General features: G+C 38.6%; 1 protein-coding gene across 2 annotated transcripts in view; it reads right to left on the bottom strand.

Annotated features, from left to right (window-relative positions):
- The window catches only part of tmprss13a (transmembrane serine protease 13a), a 10900-nt gene that overhangs the window by 5820 nt on the left and 3586 nt on the right, over positions 1-1494 (bottom strand). For both annotated transcript variants that reach the window (XM_032511446.1, XM_032511436.1), the window contains exons 2-4: positions 950-1121; positions 700-810; positions 25-183 (exon numbers count right to left, since the gene is read on the bottom strand). In XM_032511446.1, coding sequence (XP_032367337.1) covers positions 25-183; positions 700-810; positions 950-1121 — 442 coding nt within the window. The remainder of the gene's footprint in view (positions 1-24; positions 184-699; positions 811-949; positions 1122-1494) is intronic.

Genomic DNA, 1494 nt, shown 5'->3' with positions numbered 1-1494 from the left:
TGTGTGTGTGTGTGTGTTACTCACCACAATTTGTTTCGTCACTGCCCAGTTTGCAGTCTCTTATCCCATCACATTGGATAGTATTGTTGGGGCAGGTGTCAGCGTTTGGCGGAATTTGAATTTTGTCATCATTGTACTCATTTATTATATGTGCTGCTGTTGCCAAGCGGGCGCCATATCGAACTGTCGTTGGGGTAGTAATGAGTATGGTAAGTAGAGGTACAGTGTGCCATTAATTTTTATAATTAACTAAAACAAAATCTAGATAAGAGCACTAAAATGCACACATCGTTTTAACATTGAACATAAGTCAGTGGGAATGGGAAAAAAACAATAGTCTCATCGTATTATCTTACAAGCAATAACCTTTATACAAATCTATATCTTTGAAAAGTTAAGGGAGGCTAGAGGATGATACCGCGGCCCATTTCTTTGTAGAACCTGGCAACCAAAATGTTGTTTGTTTTAATGGCTGAATAAAATCCTTCCATTTAAACAATCCTTTGTAAAAGTATTCCTTATTACCAAAAACAAAAAACATATCATACATATACATACAGTTCTACTGTAATCAAAACCCTAAGGGCACAACAAACATTGAGTTTTACATAAACATAGCATGCAGTTAAAATAGTACTGAATAAATTACAGCAGCAACTGAATATTAATGACAATGTCCAGTGATGAATAAACGCATACCTCCAAGCCAGATTGCAAGTGCCAGCAGACCGAGCACCAGTAAGGCTCCCCCTGACCCTGCATAAAACTGGGAATTACACTCACAGCATCTCTTCTTCCTACGGCTGGGGACTGGACACAGACAGAACCCAAAAATATTCACAAACACATTAATAATCCTCAAAGCATATCAGTCTTAGATTTGCTTCTACATCTCCATCCATTGTGTTAATATTATTAGTAATATATGGGTGCTGTGGATATCACTCACTTATGCTTGACTGTGGGACTTGAGAAACAACTTCAGGTGGTGCATATTGGGGAATGTAATGTGGATGGGTGTGGGGTGTCAGGCCTGGACCCACGCCATACACCACCTCCTCATAGGACTTGAGGGGGGGCAGGTTGTACACGCCAACAGAGTAAGGAGGAGGGGACTCGTTCTGTGAGGAAAATACAGAAGAGAATAAGGGAAAGTAACTAACTAGCAAGAGGTTATGTCAGAAATAAAATCTCTTACAGTGCAGTTATTGTGTAATCAACCCTTGGAAACAAGACACCATGCTAGATTTATTAGGAATAATAAGACATACAATATAGTGACAAACGACTAGAGATGTAAATCCCTGCCTATTGTCCTCCATGTAATCCTAACACTATTATGAAACCTATGTTTAAATCCACACCTGGGTACCAACCTTGCCCACAAAGACACACAATGTATCATGGCAACAGTGTAAAAAAAAATCTGGTTTTAACAGTTAATTTCCTAATTTGGTAACCTTTTATACTAACCATCATTAATAGATGGTAAAT

Source organism: Etheostoma spectabile, chromosome 3 (genome assembly GCF_008692095.1).
Source record: "Etheostoma spectabile isolate EspeVRDwgs_2016 chromosome 3, UIUC_Espe_1.0, whole genome shotgun sequence".
Lineage (NCBI taxonomy): Eukaryota > Metazoa > Chordata > Actinopteri > Perciformes > Percidae > Etheostoma > Etheostoma spectabile.
This window is presented reverse-complemented; position numbering and strand designations above follow the sequence as displayed.